Raw genomic sequence first — 22,212 nt, 5'->3', positions numbered from 1 at the left:
AATGAAATATTTTACTCTAATTTTACGAATATGAAATATTTGCTATGAATATGCTATTTTAAACCTGATTAAATGAAATAAAACATAATAATTAACTTAATTAATCTATAAATTATCATTAAATAATACTGAGTCAAAAAAATTAACATTTTAATAATTTTCTACCTTCTGAGTAAATTAATATTGCGTTCATGATCTTCACTAATGATCAATTTTAACTGTCAGAAATATCTTTCTACAACCTCGCTATATATAATATAGTTTTCCATGACTAGGAATAAAGGGAAAAATGAAAAAGGCGAAAAGAAATTTAAAATTTCTCTGTGTATAGAAGCTATTGATTTACTAGTGCGTGTTGTTAACCTATGACATTCAGGAAATCGCAATGCATCTCTTATTAAAACTGAATTGAATAGATTCCTAGAAATCTTAAGTGAAAATGGCAGCTAGAATACAATTTAATTTACACCAACTTAGTATGTAAAATTCTTATCTTTCTTCGAAGCGAAATGAAATGTATTCGAAAGGGTAAACTTGCGTCTTCGTTTTCACAATAAATCTGTCAGCAATAATAAACAGAATAATTATTTATTGAATTCGCTAAGAGCGCTTAGCGCAGTTATTTCAAATAACTTTTATATCAGGTTTCCACGAATTGCGCTTCTAATGATAGCATTTTCGGAATGCTAAGATTAAACCTTGAGGTAGCCGTTTTCAAACCGGCAGGCGAATTGGATATATTTCCCAGACAAGTAGAACGATCCTCTTTCTTTAATCTCTCCCAGGTGAGCCATTTTCCAGGAACTTCAGATCCATCATCAGCAACTTCCATATCCAGACCTTAGAAAATGGGTCGCTTAGCATCAAGGATGTTGAAGAATCCGATGAAGGTCATTATCTGTGCGAAGCTGCTAACGGAGTTGGGTCCGATTTGAGTACTGTCGTGAAACTCTCTGTGCATGGTAAGTAGTAATATTCGTAAGTTTTTACGCATTATGCATGTTTAGCACCCACCGAAAATAAAAGGAATTTTTGCTGTTGAACCATGTATACCTCATTTTTTTTAATGTATATCAATATTTTACATTTCCTCTTCCTTCTGCTAAAAATTGACCAGACATTATTTTTGGTAGTTCGTCATTCAGTAAGGGATAAAAATAGAATGCAATTTACTTGCAATTCCTGCAAGTAAAACTGCACCATAAGCTCACAATGATGGTTTCTCAAACAGCAAATAAATGATATACAGGATTCAAAAATCACTTTAAATCACGAATAAACAGCTTTGTTCTTTGGCTTGTTTACCAACTCTGTTTGCAAATAAACTATACGAATGCCTTATGTTCTTAGAAGCCTTGGGTTGCATCCAACGCGAGCTCTTTAGAAAATTACTCTTCTTAAATTTTGACTGTTTTAATCTGTGAGAGAGAAACAATCGCTTCTGTAACTAACGCCCATTTTGGAGTCTCATACGAACTAACTTAAGAATGATTAGAAAATGTCCTGAAAAACATTGCACCACGTTGTGTCATGTGAAAGGCTGTAGCTGGTTCATCTGACGTGCTTATTATGAGTCATCTGTCTTGTGATGTTCAGATATTCTTTGAAACTTGACAATTTTTATTATTCAAAAGTTGAGTTAATAATTGGTAATTTTATTTGAAAAAGCTGTCACGTTGCTTCATTTATTTACGAATCTGACTCTTTCATTTGGAAAGAACAGTTATCTCTTTGAATAGTGATAACAAACGCTGTGAAGCGCACCTTTGCTAACCGAGTGAGCTTCAGAGTAGAAGAGTGTGGCATAATTTGAATTGTCGGAGAGCCCACTGTTTTGCAAAACTATCTTGGAGCAATGGGGTTTTTCATATCACGCGCGATAACCAATTTGTACGCTACTCTTAACCCAACGTCCATGTGTTGTTACTGAGTTTAACTTAAATTGTCTAAATCGGACGTTTATATTCCAAATGTTTTTAATGTACGTTTTTATTTAATATTTTCCTTCGTCCTCATTTATCCCTTCAACTTTCTTCTCTCGAACAACCTTCCAGAGAATATAGTTGTTTAAACTTTCTTCTTCGGAACAACGGAAATTCAAGTCGAATGTCAACAAGTATCGTCAGTGTTCTGAACTCATGCTAAGTACTATAGGTTCCAATACCTTTCTCGTGTTTGGCGTTTTTATAAAAATGGAATATTGTCTTATTTAAGTAATACGATCCACGTATTGTGACCTATAGCGAAGACCAAGTTTCAGTTTGGTAACTTCACTTACTAAATGTATTGAATTACGTTTTTATTCAGGAAACGATGGTCATTGAAGGATTGGCAATTCCATTTACGATATCTAAAAGTTACGTCAATGTCAGAAGAGGAGAATAAAACCGATATTACGTGGTTTGATTTTCCCGTGAACTCGTCCAATCCAATATGATTGGCTGCAACAATTTTCCACAGTCAATGTTGAAATATGAAAAATTTTCATTAACTTATCTGAGAAACAGCCTTTAAGATTGCTTTTAGTCAATATATTACCTACGTTCACGTTCTTTCTGGAAAGATATATAAGAAACTTGTCTGTTAAAACGTAAGTCGCATGCACTCAGTTATGTTCTTCTGTTTCCCTAGTTTCAATGCAGATAGAGAGTGCTGCTTTGATATTTGTAGCGCAACAAGTCGAAATCTGCATTATATGATTGATGGTTTGATTTTGATTTAAACTTGGCCCGCGTTTTTTCTCTGGTTCGTTACCAATTTCATTTATAAATCCCGTATGTGCGTCTTTTACAAATATCTTATCTCAGTTACACTGTGTCCTTTGTAAATTTTCTTCTGAACTTGTTATTCCATCTTTATAAATAAATAAATATTCATTTATTGCAAATACAGCAAGCCCATCACAGCATATGGCTAGGGGCAGATAATAATACAAAGGAAATAACATAAAATAATCGAATACATAGCAGCTTTCATATAAACATTAACAATTACTAGGGATTATACTTATGAATTAAAAAAGAATTTGCAGAACAGGACATTTGGTTTTCAGTTGCAGTTACTCGGTTGGAGGCAGACTGCTGGTTTATTTTTCTTCATTTTATCGGAGATCTGACTCCTGTAGGCTTCACAGTTGAGTAACCTGTTGTAATCATTTATGAGCTGGAGGGATGCATTGGGGAACATTCTGCCCATTTGTTTGAGCCTGGAGATGTTGAATTTGAATTGTTGGTTTCTTGAATTTTCCCTGTTGGGAGCAGTATATTGGCTAAGTTTGGTGAATCGCATGCAGAAGTGATTAACTTTGCAAGAAGCATGACTCCAGACTCGTTGATCATCTGTTGCAGAGGCTTTGGTTTTAAGTTTTCATAAAGCTGTTGCCTGGATATTGTATGGGGAAAACGAAGCTTACTATTGAGCCATCTAAGAACCCAATATTCTAGGGCATGGAATTTCTTGACGGTTACTTGAGGAGCATCAGATTTCGGAAGTATAGGACAGAATGGGAAAGATGCATCTTGTAACAGGGACGTTGATTTTTTTAGCTCCTAGAACTAAAAATGAGTCAGACAGCAGCTTCATTTGTAAATTATATTTGGGCAGGGAAAGGTTAAAGTCGCCCATTATAATGATGTTAGTTTGAGTCTTAAGAACAGTAGTGATCCAGGTTATTACTTCATTAATGATGTCATCAGTAGGTCCAGGCGGAATATAAATATTATAAATTTGAAGCAGAGAATCCTTAACTTGGATTAGTAGGGAAATTCCCTCAAAGTTGAAGGTATTAGAGTTGTATGTGTTCAAAACTTTAATATTGGATTTTAAAATTATTGCTGTCCCACCACCTCTACGATTAATTCTTGATGTCATAGTAGTAGTAGTAGTAGTAGTAGTAGTGGCACATGATGCAAGAAAGCAAGTGTGGAGCTTATGCAGCATCAGCCAAAAAAAAAAAAAAAAAAATCACACCATTCCCTTCAAATACCTGTCCAGTTCCTCCTTAAATTTATTTAACCTATCAACTTCCACAACGACAGATGGAAGTTTGTTCCAGCAATTAACCACCCGCTGGCTAAAGGCAAATTTCCGCACATCTATTCTACATCTGTCCTTTCTTAATTTGAACTTATGTCCCCGTAGGTTCGTAATCTGAACAAGTGGAAGGATCCCATCAGAATTCAGCGTGCTCAACCCATTCAAGGCCTTATACCCTCAATCAGATCACCGCGCAGGTGCCTAGTCTCCAGCCACTGCAATTTGCAGAACTTAAGCCTCTCTTGGTAAGAGAATCCCTTCATTCCCCTCACCAATCTTGTTGCTCTTCTCTGTACACGCTCAAGCAAATCTACATCCTTCCTAAAATGAGGAATCCAGACCTGTACGCAGTACTCAAGGCGTGGCCTGACCATTGCCTTATACAGCGGGACAATCACCTCCTTTTCCCTGCTAGCAAATTCCTATATATCATTGACAAAACCCCATGACCCGCCCTAGCAGCCTGTCTGCACTGCTCAGAAAACTTCATATCTGACTGCACAATTACTCCCAGGTCTTTTTCATTTTCTACCACCTTAAGTGTAGTACCACACAGTTGGTACGTTTCTCTGGGGTTACTTCTCCCCATATGCAGTACTTTGCATTTGTCAAGGTTGAACTTCAGTTGCCACTTCTTAGCCCATCTGCCCAAATTATCTAGATCCTGTTGCAGTAGCACTGCCATTACTGTCATTAACAACCCTGCCAACCTTTGTGTCATCTGCAAACTTCGACATTAAGCCTGATATACCTTCATCAATATCATTGATAAATACACGATACAACAGTGGACCCAACACCGAACCCTGTGGGACTCCACTAATAACATTAGTCCACGAAGAGCAGCACCCATTGATTACCACCCTCTGTCTTCTCCCACTTAACCATCCTTTTATCCATTGTAGCAACTTACCCTTAATACCATTCTGCTCCAATTTGTACAGTATTCTTCCATGCGCAACAGTGTCAAAAGCTTTCCTGAAATCCAAGTATATGATATCAAAATTATTTTTTGCATCCAGTTCCTTTGTTACCACATCATAATAACCAATCAAATTTGTCAGACAAGACTTTCCCTTAACAAACCCATGCTGTGTTTGAATTATTGCTGCAGTCTTGTCTAGATGATCCTGCAATGCATCTTTAACCAGTGACTCCATTATTTTACCCGGAACAGAAGTTAAACTAACTGGTCTGTAATTACTCGTGTCACCCTTCGATCCACCTTTGTGAATTGGGGACACATTTGCACATCTCCAGTCCGTGGGAACCTCCCCTGAGTCCAAGGATGCTCTCATAATTATGGCTAAGGGTTTGCTTAGTTGCTTTGCCGCCTCTTTTAAAATAACTGGATAGATCCCATCTACCCCAGGTGCCTTATGTTTAAGTTCAACAATTTCTCCTCCACTTTGCTCTCAGTTATTACAAAATCATTAAGTACACTGCTACAATTTGATAACCTTCTTCCATTTTCAAACTGTAATAATTCCTCACGTGTGAATGTAGATGCAAAATACTCGTTCAGTTTGTTTGCTATCTGAGCAGATTCATCAACAGTCGAACCATCGATGTCAAGTGGACCAATCATGAATGGCGTGTAGCTGAGATTCTTCGGCAGTAGGAAAACATCTTGTAAAGATTCCTACATCCACGTTTCAACTAAACATATGATGTCATGCGATCCTTAAATCATTAATGAAATAAGCGTAGACAGTTTATTTTTTATGCTTCTTACATTTTGAAGAAAAATGCTGAGATGGACATATGTGTTGGAAGGATGTTTGCCAACAGGTGTATTAGGTGCCAGGTTAAATGATGGATTATGATGATAATCAGGAATATTATTATCTAGCTATGCAGAGAGTTTAACAGATTGAGAATTAGTTGGTAAATTTTCACTAGAGTTGTTGACCGATCCTCCAATAGCTCCATAAAATGGCATGACGAGTAGACCATTTGGCCAGATATCAGGATTTAGATATTAAGCATCTATCACAGTTGCATTCCATCTTTCCGTTACTTCGCTTGCATAATACAGTTATAATTTTTTTTTTTAATTTTTACCCCTAATTTAACATATTTAGGTTGCTGTTGGTTATATGTTTTAGATTATACCTACATCCATTTTCTTTCTTTATAGTTGCAGCCCACTTCAAAACAACATTTCGCGTGCATAGAGTTACGAAAGGATCTCCATTAAACGTAGATTGTGAGGCATTTGGAGAAAGACCCATCAGCATTCAGTGGACGAAAGACAGACTTTATTTACATCCAACCTCGGAATCCAGGTAAATTATTTCGTTAAAACCATACAACACAAAAAAATGCCAGCACTAAATTTCAACAACTGCAGCTGTGAAACCTATACACAATGTATAATATTCAAACAAACAATATTTAAGAATAAATGGGTTGTCTTATAGATTTAAATACATGCATTTGTCCAGCAAAGCGCCATTTTATTATTAGACACAATAACACCATTTATAGATTGGGTCACTGGTTAACTGCTAGCAGTTGGCAAGATGCCAACGTAGAAGTGGGCGTTGTGCACACAGTTCAAACCACTGTTTGGCACAGATTAATTCAAAACAATTAATTGGAGAAAACTCAGCAAATTACTGAAATATTTTGCCTGCTAGCGGACAAAGTAATTGCCACAGTTTCCCTTGCATGTCTTGAAGATTGGCTGTTGCGTTTTAATTTAATGGGAAAACTAGGAAATATTTTCGCACTTACGCTCTGTAAATCCTTACATTAAAGGAGAAACTATAATTCATAAACCTCGTCTTTATCGATCAATATTTACTAATATTTATTAGGCACGTTTGACCTTTACTTATCCGTAAATTTTGCCCTTATCTGGTTACTCTATTTTCAGGTACATTCTCAAAGAACATACTATTCCTGAAGGCAAGCAGGCCACTCTTACAGTGCCATCTTCAGACAGAAGAGATTCCGCCCTTTTCTCTTGTATTGCAGCGAACACTTATGGAAGAGACGAAGCCAATATTCAAGTTCTTGTTGAGGGTATGTAATTATTGATAGCAAAATTCCTCGAACTGAAACAGTAGTACTAAGACGCTCCCTTTAAAAGTATAAACTAGTTAGAGGGATTCATCTGTAAGGATACAAGTACAAAAATGGCCGGCATCTACTTGTATGTATGCTGAAAGTAATATATAAAATGTCGGTTACGTGGTCCATAATACGTATTGCCTCCGTTGTTTTTTTCTTATTTGCACCTTAAAGAATTCGCAGACCAAAGCTTGATTGAAATCTCTCTAGTAGGAGGCGTGTGACGAAAGCAGAGTAATTAAATACTGCGGCAATAAGGGGGGGGGGGGTCAAAAGGGTTCATTGACCTCGCCTTCGCAATATCGTATTTTTGCCGAAACACGTCCCTTTTCTCTTTCCACCGTTCATTTCCAACAGTTAATTTTCAAGTTAATGAACCTGCGAAGAGTTTGTTCAGCGATACGTAAACCAAACATTAACAGGAATTCTAGCAAACACTTTTAAAAGCAGGTTGAAAGCCCTGCTAAAGAAACGGGCACAAAAAGGGTAGAATGTCATTAGGCCGGGGAATTCAGGGCAGGCTAAAGAAAGGATTGCAGAAGGCTTTAAAGTAAAACTCACCTCAACTAATCCAAGAGAATATTTTCTGACAGTATTAATGAAAGTTCGTAAGTCATGACAATATATCCGGCCCTTTTTTAATGCGAGGCACGTCTAGAAAGTAGTGTTCGCTAATTTAGAGAGAGTGTATGAAATCAAAAGGGCATGAATGCCTTTCTTAGAGTGAAACTATTAGTTTACAAATTTTTTGCTTCACACGTCTCCTTAAATTTTGAGATCAACCAAAAATCTCGGGGACGGGGGGGGGGGAATAAAAGAGAATACGAGATATGTGGCGATTGTTTGGTTAAGATAAAGTTGTTGAACACTGGACCCCGTATGGGTTGTTAGTTTTGTGGAGTTGAATGAAATAACTGTTTAAGTTATGGAATTTTGTTTTAAGCAGCGAAGTGAGATTTTTAGATGATTTTAGCATTTAAGTCAGTCTGCATGCTTTGGATGTTATTTTGATTAACTCATTAAATATTTCTTAAACCTTTAAATAACATTAAAATTATTTTAAAGTGAAATGCGCTTAATGTTTATTTATTATTATTTTATATTTATAGAAGTGCCCGATCCTCCGTCTGACTTCCGAGGAACTGACATCACCAGTAGGGCCGTGTCACTAAGCTGGACGGTCCCCTACACTGGCAACAGTCCTATAACAAAATACATCATCTACTGGAAGCTCATTACACGTAAGGTTCCCGTTCTCCGGCTTTATCTATTATATACATTTCTAATTAATTTATTTAAGGTGAAAATTAGTATTTTTATTTTTTACCTTATGTGAGGAAGTTCTTAAAGACAAAGAAATTTAAGTGCACGTAGGCTTGCAATCACCTTTGATTTGAGAATTTTTTCCTACAGAAGAGAAAATGTTTTTCGATGTGGTTAATCAGCCATGCGAGGTATTTTCACCAAATTAAATACGACTTATGTCATCACCAATGCCATGTTTCTGCGAAGAGTGAAATCAATCAATTTGGAACTGCACCGTGCAGCTATAAGTGTCTTAGACCATGTAAGATCTTTGCGATCTTCTTTAATAACACTAATACGAAAAAGAAGAATAAGTTCAAATTTAACAAGTACTCAAAGTCGAAGTCCTATGTATTATGAACATATTTTATGCTAATAAAACAATCACCAATTAATGTGGTTAACAAGATAAACTTAAAATGGTTAAACTTGCTGATTCGAATTCTTATATTGCTTAAAGCCTTTTACAAGAAATATTGGGAGCAAATATTTGCAATATTTTACTTTCAAATGGCATCTCGAAATGGGCTGATGTATTAGGAAACGTAGTAGCAAACGGTTTACCATAAATCAGTAGAAATGACTTTGCCAAAAAATTTGCGTTTCTTAGAGCATTATTAAACCGAATCTCCGGTAATGTATCATTTTCAGAGGGGTGTTGTTGGTTAATGTAAAATTGAACCTTGGTGATAAACTTTTTAAACTCGAAGGCAACGTCAATTTTCTGAAAACAAATTCTTCTCCAATACCGTTTTTTCTTTAAATATGAATTGGAACGTGAATTAATGGTGTTAGGTTCGTGTGACCTTATATTACAACAAATGTTAAAGTTTAAAGATTCAAGTTTATACCAATAAAAGACGTTGCTTAAAGCCCCATATAAATAATGTACACTCTAATGACATAATACCTAAAGAATGGGTAAACAGGATTAGTTATGGATATGCCCAAGAAGAACGGGACGAAAAATAACTTTGGACATTATAGAGGCATTACTTTGTTGGTTATAGCATCGCAATTATGCTGAAAAACAACAGAAATTAGAGAAACTCGTCTACAGAGCCGGACGTAGCTTCCCAGATGCAGTCTTAACTGTCAAACAAATATTAGAGAAAAGGATTGAATTTAACTACCGAAATTTCATATTACTCATTAAATATGAGGAACCATACGATACTTTAAAAAAATTGAGAAGTTCTTTGGAATGGACTTACAGAAGGCAAATTTCCTTTAAAAAATAATTCAATTAAGGTAATTTCTAAGAACATAAACATCAGAACAAAGGAATAAAAGGAGGATGCTACTTTCTCCAGTCTCATTTAATGTATACTTGAAAATAAAAAGGGAATGGACAAAAGAATAAAGGAAGGGAGTAAGTTTAATCCCAAATAATAGACTAAACACGGTTTTATTTGCAGATGATCAGGTTTTAAACTCAAAAGCTGTGAATAAGTTTGAAATGCCAACATACACGATGCTCAAAATGGAAGCACCGTGTTGAGACCGCTATTAGGGGACACGACATTAAACAAACGAAGGAATGAAAATATTAGATAAAAATTAAAAACAATTAACATTGTGGATGAAATCCAACTGTCCAAAACAGTTAGAAAGAATACGTATTAAAAATTCCAAGAAAGAGAGACAGGGTCATCATTGTGAGATGGTCAGACCAGTTTCATTTTATTTGAAAGCAGGAATAGGCGCCCACCTAATACTGTACTATAATAGTCTAGTGGAAGAAGCCATTTTTTCCCTTAAAGTGTCTTTTGCTCTGTTATTTTCCCTCTTGTATACGGTTTGAATTTTGTGGTGAAACAAGAAGTTTATATGCAAGATAACCTAATGTACATGTTGCCATAAACACAAAAATCGATATTAAAATTCATAAATGAATTCATAATGCTATTTTATTATGCAAATTGCACATAGTAGACGTAAACATATTCTCATTGGCAATAGGATTTTTTCTGATGATATAGAATTTGATCATAAGGTGACCATTCTGTGAATAACTGCTAATCTGTATTTGAGTAGGGTCAAAGTATTCCTATCCAACCTCTGCACACATCTCTAGAAATCCATTCAATTGCTATAATACTGTACTAAGTGCCTTCCGTTGTTTCAAAACAAGATATCTTTACTGTATTTCAGCTTTGGAAATATGAAAAAATAGAGCTGAACAAGATCCGGCAAGTATGGGTTATGTGTTCCAACACTGCATTTTTTGCCTTACTAGCAATGTCAGTCTTTTCCGAGCAGTGTTCTAGACTGCAGAATGCTTGCCTCACTGGTATAACTCAGCACGATTTAAACATTCTCACTTTTTCCAGGCTGGGAGACTTCAAATTTTTTCTCCCAAAAGATCAGGTTTTTCTAAAATCACTTTTTAAATGTTTGTACAAATGTCTTTTCATTTTATACTGTTTGCTGGAATTTTTCGGCATCATCTTGGCAAAGGCTTTTTCTTTATCAGATCTTTGATTAAAATCAACGTAATGGTTTCTCTTTCATGCTTAGTACTTCTGCTAGCTTGCCGTCAGCCAATCGATAGTTTGGTATCCTTTCATTTGCTCTGTTCGTATTTTAATCAGTGATTGCATATACCAAGGTTTACATTTTCTTCTAGGTCTTCCCTTCCTTTTTGAAATTAGACTGTTTATTTTTTTGCGATGACAAATTTTTGTATCCGAAGAATACTAAGTTCCGATTAAGACTGTGTCCAGCTCAAAAGATAGCAATAAAATTAAGAGAATAGACAAGACAAATTAAATATCGATAAATGTATATTTAATGTTCTTTTCAAAGAAACGATGTTTTTCAAGAACATCGTTTCCTTGGACTGCAAAGAGACTTGCCTCGTCTCAATTCGTTTTGAATTTCCTTCAATACAGACACTTTCAGATTCGCTCTAGAAATGTACTATACCAATTATTTGTGTGGGAATAAGGTGCCCACCCATTAAAGGTCAATAACCAGTGCTGCTGTTCACAATGAGAATGAATATCATAGATTATAAATACATCATGCGGGGAGGGTATAGAGGATGCAAATTTCGCAAGAACAAATTGACAGAAAATAGACACGAACCACAATCGTGGAAGACTTGCTTTTGAGATATTGATGGCAGGAAGTAGGTACTCGCTTCAGTGCTTATGGATATCAGTTACGTCAGCGACTTGGCCCTTCGATAATCCTGTTGTGATTATTATTGTCATTTTTTTCGAGGTGAACTAAAAGCTAATTTCAACAGCTGTTGTTGGCAGTGCCCAAGCAAAACATATCAGCCAACTACTAAAGTTTTTCAATCTTCAACAAAGAGAGAGAAGAAGAAGAAATAACCCTCCGCAAAAGTTAACGAACTATAAATAATGAATAGGTTCACAGTTCATGGATCACCCAGCCTAAGCAGCAGCAGTAGTGATAATTTATTACGTCTCACGGAAGTGTATCCTCTGGCACATTTGTCTTCATAAAATTTTCTATTAGCTCCAAAAAACCGTGGTTGGTTTTATATAAGATAAAGGAAACATTATTAATTCATTTCTTTACATATGAAACAGCAGTAGGGTACAAGGAAGGGGGACATTAATGTTGTATCGCTTGTGAGTTTTTGAACTCGCCCTTAAATGTTATCTTTATATTCAGAACCCATGTGGGATCAAGAAAAGTGCACACGATTTCCATTGGGTTAGTAATATATGAATCGGAATTTCAAAACCAAGGTACAAGGGTCTTGAAATGCCATTTCCTTATTAAAGGCTCCCCCATTATTTCATGAATTTTTTATATGGTGAGTAAAGTATTGAGAGTAATTTTTTCCCCTTTTACAACCGAGCTTAATTTTGAAACTAAAAATCGGAACATGTTACAGGAATGATGTATTTTAAAGGCAGGTGATTACTTAATCCTCTTAACCATTAATCCCCAATAGATATTTTAATTAACTATTGTTTATCTTATCCTGATCGCTGGACCATTTATATGGTTAAACATCACGAGAAGACAACCACTGAGTGAATTAAAGCCAGAAAAAAAAGGAATTTCTAGGAGCTTTTAACCCTTATGGGATTATTTATCAAGAGATAAATCAGTAATTTAATTTACTATTCAGGAATTGGAATAATCCCCGAAGTACGTGCCCTGTATTGAGAATAACTCACTATTTCGTCGAGTCGCTAATCTGATTAAAAATGCACTCGGTGCGCAGATCTATTCACACAGTATAATCCCCGCTGATGGAACCCAGTAATTTGTAAGGACAGCGATATTTAGTTCTCAGGAACAGAAAAATGTGAGTCCTTTTCCTTTCTGTTCTTAAACCTTTGCAAAATCAACAATTTATAAATAGCATGAAATAGTTTGTTAAATGGATGATGAATATCTAAAAGTTGTCAAGATAAATTTAATTTGAGCTCAGTTATTAATTGGTACTTAGTAATCCATGTTTTTGCCCTTAGAAAGTTGGCTAAGTGGAGCTCAGCACCTAGATATACCCGGAGGAAACACCACAGCTGTTGTCAGAGGACTTAATCCTACCACCAGTTATCATTTTAGAGTTGCAGCAGAAAACAGCCTCGGACGCAGCGAACCAACCGATGCTCTTACTATTGCTACTGACGAAGAAGGTAAGACAATGGTCTTGTCAGTGGTTCCTCCTTAGATTTATGGTGGGCCACAAAATTAAGATTAATTATGTAGTTAATTTCATAATTTTACATGTCTGAAAGTAGCATAAAATATTCAAATTGCGTAGAGAATCGTTTTCGGAGGAGGAGGTGAATTACTATAAAAAGGTTAGGGATGCCTATAGTAATTCTTTAGTGGATCCATGCCATTTCCCCCACATAAACTTCCAGTAGTACGTGTCTGCAGGTAATGAAAATAACTCAGTTACTTTCAACAGTAAACATAACTCCAAAGAGAGCTCCCAACTGGTGACTGTAGACGAAACCAAGGAACATTACAATAAGTGGAAACGAATCCAGTTATTGCCCTTAAGATGGTGTGAACCTCATTGATTACCTTCAGAAGGGGCCCATCATCATTTAAACACATTACTCCAACCTTCTGATGTCCTTATGCGCATATGACAAGGAATAACTATAAGAAATGTTGACCAAAGGCATTTTATTTGTTTTCATAACAAACTCCTTGCACTTAAGTTCATATGCTGGCAAACGGATACCAAGGCAGTTGAAAATTTTGCGTATCCGCCATATTTTCATGACTGTATCCTTCATATTTCTCCCTTTTACCTATCCTTGAAGTCCCCACATTTGCCTGATGAAGATTCAGTATTTTCTGGGACTGGTCCATTCTTTCATGGTCAACCAGAAGTTCTACAAAGACGATTGCCAGAAACGCATTCCTGGCCATTGACAGTACAAAAACCTGCTAATTAACGTGCTTGGTTTTAGGGCAATAGCAATCCTCTCCGAAACACCCTCGTATGCCCAAAAATTAAAAAATGCGGGACTTCAATTCTCCTATGAGTAAGAACTTTTAAAAACGCCTTGTTCTTGATTTTAGCTGCATTATGGTGCACGCACTGCTTGCTTCGTTCATTCATTTTGTTCATTCTCTCTCTTCCTTTCTTTAGCATATTTACAGACGGTCCTCGCGCGCGCCGAACTTTCAAATTTCCAACCCTAGCAATATGCGAGCCTTATTTGAAACGTGACACTTTTTCTCATTTATTGCAGTTCCCGGCAGCCCTCCCGAGCACGTGGAGGCGATACCAACCAGCTCGCACTCCATAAGAGTCCTGTGGAAGGTAAGTACACTGCGGATTTAGATGCAAACTGAAAAACCCCTCCTCCCAACCCCTTACTGTCACTTTCCAGCTTTTCATCTACTTGGCTGAAAGTTGATATTAAATCTCAAACTTTATGCGTCGCCAGTATCGGCTCTTCCAATCTCCCTTTTCACTCCCCATACTTATTCTTTACATAAACCGAGAAAAGCTCGGTTTATGTTAGAGGATAATTGAAAACTGCGACGAGGGAGAGGTTATATTTTGGCAAGATTACAAAAAAATAAACGCGATAAAAGTTTTTGATAAATATTTATATATTCAGTTGAAAATAGAAGGAAGAAGAGAAGAAGAAAAAAAAATCTGATTAAATTATCGGCGAGTGATTTGTTTACCCAGCATGTGTTTCGAATACGCATTTTAACTTCAATTTTCCCAATATTTAAAGAAATTTTAATCTTCCATTTCCGGCTTTGGAAAAATTCTCACTTCCACTTCAAAGCATCTTGGCAAAGTGCCAACGAAAATTGTTTGTGGTTTTGAGTGGATTCTTTAATAAAGAATCAAGTATTTTTCCTGTTTTTTTTGAGCAGAATATTTTAATTATCAACAATAAAAACAATTCTGGTTAGAAAAAAAAAAAAAAAAAAAAGACAATTTTTAAAATTGGAAGCCCTATATCTGTGAGATTTAATTTTTTTTATTTAATTAATTTATTAAGAGTACAATAAATTATAGCAATTAAATTATTTTTTTTCCTCCTTTTTAAATTATGTGCAGACTCCATCTCCGGAAACGACGTACGGCAAGGTCAGAGGTTATTATGTAGGGTATAAGGTGGTGAGTTCAGCAGAACCTTACGTATACAAGACCTTAGAGTTGGTTAGTGAGTTTTCTCTGGAATGCGTCCTCGCAAATCTTCGACGTGCCACTAAATACAGCATAATTGTCCAGGCTTTCAATAATAAAGGAGCCGGCCCTCCTAGTAAAGAGATAACGGTGAAGACGTTTGAGAATGGTAAGTGATTTATTTTTAAAGGAATGTTAAAAGATTTTTTTTTGCTTATTAGTGTAATATTATCGTTTAGTGTACAGTCATTGACAAAAAAAATTACCTTCTTTCTCCGTAGCACTGTTACTTTTAAAATTACAGTATTTTTCGTATATGAGACTAACAAAGACTACATTCAGATTAGAAATATAGGTATTCGTTTCACAAAATTCATTAAAAAGTGAATTAGACACGTTTTACACATAATTAAATAAATAAATGTAATTTATAAAAAATACTTCTTTAATTCTAAAATTTATAATTATGATTTAAATCGTAGTGCGATTGAAATTCAAGATCTATCACTGATTTTAGTTGAAAATGAGGAAATGTTTCTTTAAAAATACCCATAAATAAATTATTTACCTCCAGAGGGCGCTATTGGGTGTAATTTATATTTGTAAAACCTGGCGTTGCTTCTGGAGACAGGAAATAATGAGAGAACTTGGCTTTTATTGCTTCTCTCTCATCTGAGGATGAAGAAAGACAGCAAATGAGTCTAAAATTGAAGAATACCAATTGGATGTCAGCAACCACGGGAAACATTAAAAATTCATTGTGATAACCGTTTTTAAATGTGCATTGGAAAATCTATGGTAAAGATGTGTAAACAAATCCTGAAAACAGGAAGAAATGTGACGTAATAGACCAGAGTATTAACCAAACCATCCGAAGTAGATCCTTTACCACAGATAGTCATCGAAGAAGAACGCATAAATGTAGCCGATATAAATCCACCACAGCAAAACGAGGCTTGGACAAGACGAACCTTTTGTGCAGATCCGCTACTGTAAACACCGTTCCATCGCTACCTCCTAATTGATGAGGGAGTTAACTCCCAGAGTCATTTAATCTCCGACTACTTAACGGTTCCGATGTTGCCAGGTTATTAAGAAAGTAAAATAAGAAGCCGGTATCGCATTATTCTGCGAGGGAACGTTGCTAACAAGACCTGCCGATTAAGACGTCGTATAATTCAAAGCTAGTCTTCTGCCTCCAAGTCTTCATCCGAGTGTTTTCATTGTTGAAAAGTGCCAGCATCCGGTAACTATGGCAACTGTGCAACAATCATTTCCTCTGTCTCGTTTCTGACTTTATCAGGTCTGCTGCAGGCCGCTTTATATTTCAAAATGGAGTAGCAAATGCTTGCCATCCACTGGACGCCTAAGCCAAGAAACAATAGCCCTTCCAGTTGTGTGTAAACAAATTCTGGTGTTATTTCGAAGTTAACTATTTCTGCAAATATCCGAGTAATGTAATTCTGTACCGTGATTTTCAATTTCGCCAGAGGCCCTGGCTACACGTAACACCCATTATTTCTCTTTTAATAGACCCCCATGTTTACATATCTGCGCTTTTCGTACATATTGTTCATTTAATTTCTGGGGAAATCGACTGTGTATACGAAATCATTTGTTATGCGCTTGTCTCGAGAGCTCCCCCTTTCATTATGGTCTCCACTTAAATAAATTGCATTTTAAATGTAACGTCGAACAGTTGCTGTGACCTTTGCGTGCACGACGGTCGATTTGTTGGGAAAAGTCTCGCAATAAATCTTAGAATTTCACTCGTTTAATTTTGGCTTCTCCATCGTAACTCATTTCAATTTTGATTGAACTTCTGGTGGCCTTCCTTCGTCTGAAAAGCAACAAACTGCTTAAATATTAATTTTCAAGTACTTGTTCAAAATATTAACTTTAAAAGTGCGTTTTGGAACCATCACTGTTGGTGCTTACACCGAGTATCCAAAATATTAGTTTTAAAATGGATAATAAAACATACAAGTGGCTCCATCATACGATAATGTCCAGAACGCCTATAAGATAAGGAAGTATAGTGTTAACCAAATTATTAGCAGTTATAAGTTGGCTGGGTGTTGTGGAGTCGTGGATAATTTGAGACACGTGCTTTTCCACAAGTTTCTCTACCACAAATTCATCTAAGTTAGCTTTTTCGGTGGCTGTATAGGTAATCAGTCTGGTTTCTTTTGTATTTTAGATCCTCCTGATGCTCCACTACCCAGAGTAATATCTACAACGTCATCCACAGTGATATTAGCATGGGATATTAAGGCAGAGGATACAAACCCAGTGACCGGTATGTATTAACTCAACTATGTTTAATCTGACAGTCTTCAAATAAGTGCAATAATTCAAGAAACGTGATTTTTTTAATGTTAGAATTTCAGACAGTTGTTTATCATAGAGACTATAATGTGTGCGGCCATCAATAAGAGATGACTTTTTGTCATTTGATGAGAAACAACAAATGAGCCAACTGCTTCAATTTTCAAAAAAAAAGTTCTACAATAATGTTAATTCTTGCCGACAGATGGCAGTACTGTACGTTGTACACGGCTTCAGATAGGAGAACTTTCCAGCTTTTAGTTTTACTTAATATAAGGGCTTCGCACTTATAAGTACGAAGAAAATTTAGTTCTTTGTAATTATTGAGACAATCGATGTTTTAATATTATCATAATATAGGCCTGACCTTTCTACTTGTAATTTTCACTTTATTTGGAAAGTTAATTTTTTTTAAAGCCTTGTTCAATTAACTTTTTAATGGCCTTTTTCAGGTTTTAAAGTTTTGTACAAACAGGAATTGGGGGAGTGGGAAGAAACGGACATCACTGGAGACAAGAGCACGCACGCATTTCAAAATCTGAACTGTGGCAGCCAGTACCAGTTTGAGATGGTTGCTTACAACGACGTTGGGAGAAGTGATCGAAGCGGCCCTATTATCGGGAGAACACTGGGTCAAGGTAAGTTACGAATAAATTTCCATGGACAATAAAATTAATAACCTTCTATATATCCCATCCGCGTATTGATTAAGATGTACATATGCATTTACGATTCGTGTTTATTATTGCCGCTAGATGGCACCACCTGATATTGATGTTCATTATTCCCGCTAGATGGCAACCCGTATCGTTTCGAAGCATATTCATTCACTAGAGTTTGCTCCTTAATTTATAATTGCATATATTTATTTTCATTCCATTTCGTTTTAATCTTTAATGCCTTCTTTGAGGTTATTTTGAATTTCAGTAATTAATCTATTTACCTTTCTAACTTTATATGTTCAGCTCCTGTGGCTCCTGACAAGGCCTCGCTGCTTACCACAAACTCTTCCACTGCAGCCTTGCGCCTGAATGCGTGGGAGACTGGAGGGTGTCCAATCTCCTTCTTCATCGTCCAATACAAACCCCGAGGCCAGCTTGAGTGGATACTTGCTTCCAATAACATCTTTCCCGTCCAAGATATGTATTTCGTGCCAAATCTGAAGCCCGCCACATGGTACAACCTGCTCATGTCCGCTCATAATGAAGCAGGCACCACGGATGCGGAATACGTCTTCGCCACGTTGACAATGTCTGGAGGTAAGTGCTTCAATATATATTTTCTATACTTCTCTTTGAGAAGCAAAACATAAAATAACAAAAGCGTAGTGCTCCATCATGATTCCTTCAACATCTAAGATATTGGCAGTCCGAAAGAAAGATGATTTTGTGAATTATGTATCTTAGAAAGTTCTCTTTTAATATAAGAGTAAGTTACACGCTGATCCTTTTGCTAATTCCTCCCACGATTTTGAACCAAATTATCAAAGTAGCTGTAGCATCCCCAGAGGTAACATGAAGGAGTCAAAATTCCTACCAGATTTCCACAAAAAGAAAGCTAAACGACATAAGCCAGCTTTAATTAATTAAATTTTAATTAAAAATTAATTTTATTGGCATATGAACTGTTTTTGTGACAAGGCCTTCGAGTTATTCAAAAACACGATAGTGAATTATAGCTGCTCGTGTATATAATTTGAATATTAAGAGCAAAAATATTTTGTACTCTGAACTCGCTGAATATCATTACCACTTAGGTAAATTTGTCTCAAACATACAATATTCACACAAAGAAATGGAATGTTTAAGGTTTAATTCTTATGTGTGTCAAGAGATGGCGCCACATCACACCCTCTTCTGTAGCTGACTTTTGTATAGTTAAAATCTTTCTTTACAAAATAGGATGTTGTCAATATATCTGAAACTTGCTGTTTATATTTCAGCCACAGTAACTCCAGTAGTTGCCGAAAGAGAAGAAGGTTCCTCCTTTTATAAGAACCTATCAGTAATCGTCCCCATAGTGTGTGCAGTGGTCGTTTTACTCGTCATCACTTTGGTGGTTCTCATTGTTTGTGTAAAAAAGAGCAGAAATTCTGACTACGCCACTACATCCCAAGGTCCAGGTAAAAATAGTTTAAAGAAAATATTATTAATTATTTTAATTAAAAATATTTGATTCTGAAAATTACTTTGCAATTTAAATAACAATCCTCGTTCGAAACAAACCCAAAGGATTTTTTTTTGTGATAGTTAGTTGGCTAGCTGTTCTATAATTTAGAGTCGATTTCCATAAACTTATAATTATTAACAGATTTTATATGAAGCAGTGGATTTTGCTGATTCAGTGCCTAGATGGCAGCACATTCTCTGCTTTTTATAAAATACTACCATAAAAAATAAGTGCTAACCGTTACAGTAATAATTAAACTGTATCTAACTATTTAAACCATATCACCAGAATTTTTTCAAGAATTTACCTAATTTTTGATATTACATGGACTTTTATAACTCTATTATGGTAATTTTTTGAAAACTGGCCGTATAGTTTCTGTAATAAATTAAGCGTGTAATAAATAGAATAATTTAAATAGTTAATGGATTATATTTTAAGCGAAATACGATAAATATAACTACTCGGGATAATCTGCACGTACTTCAGCGTTATTTCATAATTCACTCTATTGTACATAGATGGCGCCACAGAACAGATTGGTGACGTTATTTCCATTTTAACAAAATTTCCATTTTGTTTAACAAAACAGTTTTGAGAGAATTATATTATGTTTTAGCATTAATATATTTTTTTTGTTTTCTGTTTTAAACTGCAAGATGTTAATATTAGGACACTGCTTTTGTATATTATCCAAATACTAGATTGATGAAAAAAGAGCATTGAGCTGTAGTTATTTTCTTCCTAAGATTATATAAAATAATGCGTTGATAATTCCAAATATATATATAATAAAATAAAGTTCTTAAGTTAAATTAAGAATTAATTAATTACTTTAGGAATACTCCAATACTGAGATATTTGTATACTTCAGCGACACTAGATGGCGCCACCTTTCACCCAATGTCACCTTTGGCATTTTGTTTTGAATAGACAATGTAGAAGCACAAAATGATCATCCACTCACATTAAAAGAAACGTATACAAAACATTTTCCAGTCAGTTTTTCTATTATTTTTTCCGAGTGAAAAGAATACGATCGTTTGAAATTATGCCATCGTTTTCTGAAAGTTTATTTATTTTCCATTTGACTTTTCTATAATAATGATTTCTTTCGGTAAACCATCCATTATCTTGCTTAGGGAATTTAATAATGCTTAAAATCAAGAACAGATGGTGAAAGCTATTATAAGGATATCAAGCCTTTAATTGCACGAAATCGGTAGCGCTCTCCATTATTCCTTGATATACTCCAGAATGATAGTTTATCGGTTTTTCGATCGGGCATCTTTAAGTAACTGGAAAATCCATTTTCTTCTAACCCATTCCACTAACTGCTTTTATATAAAGAATTTTAATATCAAAAATGATTTCCTTGTCGGTTATTTTCTTCTCTACGAGATTTCTAAATGTAGGCGAGTTAATTATATTAGAAACGAAGTCACAGGAACATTCACTGTATTCTGTTACTTTTGTTTTAAAACGATGGTTTTTTTTTTTTAATATTAAGGTGTTCATATCTTGACCAGTAGATGGCAGCACGAACTGAACTTTTCACATGTACAAATAGTGGACGAAACAATGAAAATAGTCGCTTTTGTAATGGCTGTATGACGTATTTATGAACATGCAGTGATCATTTCTGCGAGAGTTTACGTTTAGCGAATCCTCCTCAAACATGGAGGAGGATCATCCTGAACGGGTGAATTACTGCCAGTGATTACCGTCATCACCAGACTTAAGCATTATTGAGTCACTGTGGGCATATTTGGAGAGGAAAGTGAGAAGCAGTGTCCTCCACATTCATCACTCAAGGAGCTTGAAACGTTCTCTGTGAAGATTAGTCCAGTATTCCTCTTAAGACAGTTCAAGATTTATTTGAATCTATTCCACATTAGCATTAGCAAAGGCACATGATGCAAGAAAGCAAGCTTATATAGCATCAGTCAAAAAAAAAAAAAAAAAAAAACCTTATTTCACCCATCCACTCGCTCCAAATGTTTGTCAAGCTCTGCCTTGAATCTATTTAAGCTATCAACCTCTACAACGATAGATGGAAGTTTGTTCCTGCAATCAACCACCCGCTGGCTAAAGGCAAACTTCCGCACATCTATCCTACAACCGTCTTTCCTCAATTTGAATTTATGCCCTCTCAGGTGATTATTCTGAGCAAGAGGAAGAATCCCATCAGCATTGAGCATGCTCAAACCATTCAAGGCTTTATACACCTCAATCAGATCACCTCGCAGGTGCCTAGTCTCCAGAGCAACCGTTTGTTCCATTCACTAATTTTGTTGCCCTTCTCTGTACTCGTTCTAACAGCTCTACATCCTTCTTAAAATGAGGCCTCCAGACCTGTATACAATACTCAAGGTGTGGCCCGACCATTGCCTTATACAAGGGGATAATCACATCCTTATCCCTGCTAGAAAAATTCCTGTATATCATTGACAAGACACCATGAGCTACTCTTGCAGACCATCTGCACTATTCAGAAAACTTCATATCTGCCTGCACAATTACCCCCAGGTCCTTTTCGTTCTCTACCACTGTCAGTGTGGTATACAGAGTTGATTACTCTGGGATTACTGCTTCCCAGGTGTTTCGATTGTTTTGTCCACCCCTGTATGCTGTTTTAAATAAATTAGTGTTTATTTTATATAGACTGAGTGGCAATTTTATTAGCTACACTC

At 35.8% G+C, this 22,212-nt stretch overlaps 1 protein-coding gene across 1 annotated transcript in view; it reads left to right on the top strand.

Annotated features, from left to right (window-relative positions):
• The window catches only part of LOC150084397 (cell adhesion molecule Dscam1-like), a 304,173-nt gene that overhangs the window by 241,025 nt on the left and 40,936 nt on the right, over positions 1–22,212 (top strand). Inside the window, exons 11-21 of the mRNA XM_090375203.1 lie at positions 786–962; positions 6,176–6,323; positions 6,917–7,065; positions 8,223–8,354; positions 12,879–13,046; positions 14,124–14,194; positions 14,954–15,191; positions 17,223–17,321; positions 17,803–17,988; positions 18,316–18,609; positions 19,293–19,472. Coding sequence (XP_090231329.1) covers positions 786–962; positions 6,176–6,323; positions 6,917–7,065; positions 8,223–8,354; positions 12,879–13,046; positions 14,124–14,194; positions 14,954–15,191; positions 17,223–17,321; positions 17,803–17,988; positions 18,316–18,609; positions 19,293–19,472 — 1,842 coding nt within the window. The remainder of the gene's footprint in view (positions 1–785; positions 963–6,175; positions 6,324–6,916; positions 7,066–8,222; positions 8,355–12,878; positions 13,047–14,123; positions 14,195–14,953; positions 15,192–17,222; positions 17,322–17,802; positions 17,989–18,315; positions 18,610–19,292; positions 19,473–22,212) is intronic.

The sequence above is a fragment of the Mastigoproctus giganteus genome, chromosome 6 (assembly GCF_048544385.1).
Source record: "Mastigoproctus giganteus isolate SK-2022 chromosome 6, ASM4854438v1, whole genome shotgun sequence".
Taxonomy (NCBI): Eukaryota; Metazoa; Arthropoda; class Arachnida; order Uropygi; family Thelyphonidae; genus Mastigoproctus; species Mastigoproctus giganteus.
This window is presented reverse-complemented; position numbering and strand designations above follow the sequence as displayed.